General features: G+C 32.9%; 1 protein-coding gene across 2 annotated transcripts in view; it reads left to right on the top strand.

Annotated features, from left to right (window-relative positions):
- Window positions 1-2,568, top strand: part of LOC109831506 (glutamyl-tRNA(Gln) amidotransferase subunit A-like) — a 49,957-nt gene extending 47,389 nt beyond the window's left edge. For both annotated transcript variants that reach the window (XM_020398840.1, XM_020398841.1), the window contains 3 exons: window positions 291-524; window positions 1,346-1,445; window positions 2,473-2,568. In XM_020398840.1, coding sequence (XP_020254429.1) covers window positions 291-524; window positions 1,346-1,445; window positions 2,473-2,492 — 354 coding nt within the window. In that variant the 3' untranslated portion in view covers window positions 2,493-2,568. The remainder of the gene's footprint in view (window positions 1-290; window positions 525-1,345; window positions 1,446-2,472) is intronic.

The raw sequence follows: 2,611 nt of genomic DNA, 5'->3' as shown, positions 1-2,611 counted from the left end.
AAAAACTGAGTTCCCAGCCGTCTTATGGATTGGATACAGAGTTAAAGGTCACACTGCCAATCCTAAAGTGTGACCTAACATTACAACAAAGTAAACAGAAAAGACAGAACCAGAAGGTCTTCCTACAATCCATAGAACCAAGAAACCAAAGTGCCACCACAACCAAATTAGCATAGTATACAAAAGACGGGTAGCATATGTGCTGTTTTTCTTTCACTCTTTTTTTTAACTTCTTCTTTCTTATATGAATGTCATTTATAAGTGGCATGTGAACGATCGATTGCTCGCAGGCCCAAAGGGTGCGGGGCAAAATAATTAAGGAAGTTCGTGAAAGCTTTACAGTTGATGCATTTATTGGCGATGTAACTGACTGGGAAAGGGTCTGCTTAGGAAATCTGGTAGGCTTTCCTGTTGTTGTTATTCCTACTGGTTTTAAGAACATTGAAGACCCACCGGAAGGTGGTACACGAAGAAGAAGTACAATCACAACAGGCATATATGCACCTCCTGACCATGATCACATTGTAAGTTTTTCTCTTTGACTGATTTTTAACTAGTAAAAATCAAATTATAAAGATATTGAAATTGTCAGGAGTGAAAAAAAATCTCTGGTCATTACTTCCTGGCAACCTACTGGTTGTTTTGGAGGTTAACTTGCTGATGTCATGGAACCTGTTAAATGACAATACGAGTTATACCAAAATTTTAAAGATGTAAGGGACTAATGTAAAAAATACCTTTAAATTTTATAAGTAGATTTTTGGACAAGATAATTGTGACCGACATATAAAAGAATTCTTGAATAGGAACGCATTTGTTCTCTGCATTTTGCCTTTTGATTTGTTTCCCCTTCCTTGCTTGGAGTTTTTGCAAGCAATGGCAAGAGGGGCAATAATAAGCTATGACACAGTTTTAAATGCCTTAAGCAATGTATATGATATTATGATTTATACTAGGTATACGTAGCAGCAGCCTATTCATTGTTATTACATTGATTTAAGTTTTATTTTTCACTCTTCTTCCTAGTCTTATTTGACTCTAGAAGCCAAGGTATCATCAGGAAATCTATCCCTAATACAAGAAAAAAAAAATAAGTGAAAATAAAAATTATGGATAGAGAGATAAATTGGTCATTTGCAAACATCTTTACTGATCTACTCAGTTGAAGTCCTACCGTGACATTTTCAATTATTCCTCGATGTGATTAATTTTAGATTCTCTTTCTTTGTAATCTTATCGTAATCATGCAAATATGGTTCTTATTTTATACAGCTAGTTGAACAGTTCCTTTTTATGATCCAAGACGCGAGTAAGTCTGAAAATGCTTTTGTATATATATATTCAGGCTCTAGCACTAGCCATGGCATACCAATCAGCTACCGATCATCACAAACAGCGCCCACCAATCGATGACCTCGGTCCAAATGATCCATCCCCAATTACGGGTACAACTCTTTTGCTCTCTCTTTTTTTCTATCGCAACTCTTTTACTCTCTTTAATGTCTATTTAATCAATGTGGACATACCTGAAGGAAAATTAAAATCTAATTTTCCTTTTTCTAGATTTAATAATCAAAAAACAATTACAGATTAACAACTAACAGTTAAATATGTGCAGGATCATATCATATATAAATCATGTAATTTTCATACTCACTTGTAAGCAGTCCAATCATATCATATATTGTAGGAGATGATGGTCCTTTTTTTTTTCTAATATGCTCCCTAAGAATTTCTTTTGGTGAAAAGAAAAGAGCGTATTTTACTTTATCTAACTTTACTTAGAGATAAGTGTTTATAGGAAGCATATAGGTGGGATCTTATAGGAATTCTTTCTCATAGCTATCATATTGAAATTCATCTAAATATCTCTTATGATCTTATACTTATAAGATCTCAAATCTCAACAGCTACTCTTGAGATTTTACAAATAATTTTTATTTAAACTTCTATAGTTCTATTTGCAAATATAGTAATCAATATATTTGCAAAGCAACACTAGAGAAAAAAATGTATTTGCATGTTGAAAATAACACATCTCATATAATATTTATGCAACCTAGCAAGCCCAGGTATAGTCTTTCATTAGACTTCAATGATTGGTCATATCAAAGTCAAACATATCCATTAAAGATAATGATACTCTTTCAGGTCTAATGATCACTTTAAGTATCTCTCTTGTTTTCTTGACAGCAATAATTACTAATCCAGTTCAACATATATACGCGATATATTATCATACCCATGTAACAATTATGCACATGTAATAATAAATAGATAAATCATAATTTATTTATTCATGAAATAAAATAAACAAATTGACTTTGTAGGGCATATATGCCCAACGTTATCATGATATAGTCTCGTCCTTGTTGATGTACGATTTTATGTCCATTATGAAAGCACAACCCATGCATTTTAATTAGTTGCTCTCTGCCAATTTATACACCTTCTTGGGTTTCTCTGGAGCAGGTAAAAGAAAGTCTCGATGAGGGAGATAATAGCAGATTGCGACAATTGGCGTAAATCCTCCATTGAACATTTAGTATGAAATGTTGTATACTTGTATCTACATTAGGTTCTTTCTTTCTTTTTTCTTTTTTTCTTCCCC

This window comes from Asparagus officinalis, chromosome 2 (genome assembly GCF_001876935.1).
Source record: "Asparagus officinalis chromosome 2, Aspof.V1, whole genome shotgun sequence".
Classification (NCBI taxonomy): Eukaryota; Viridiplantae; Streptophyta; class Magnoliopsida; order Asparagales; family Asparagaceae; genus Asparagus; species Asparagus officinalis.
This window is presented reverse-complemented; position numbering and strand designations above follow the sequence as displayed.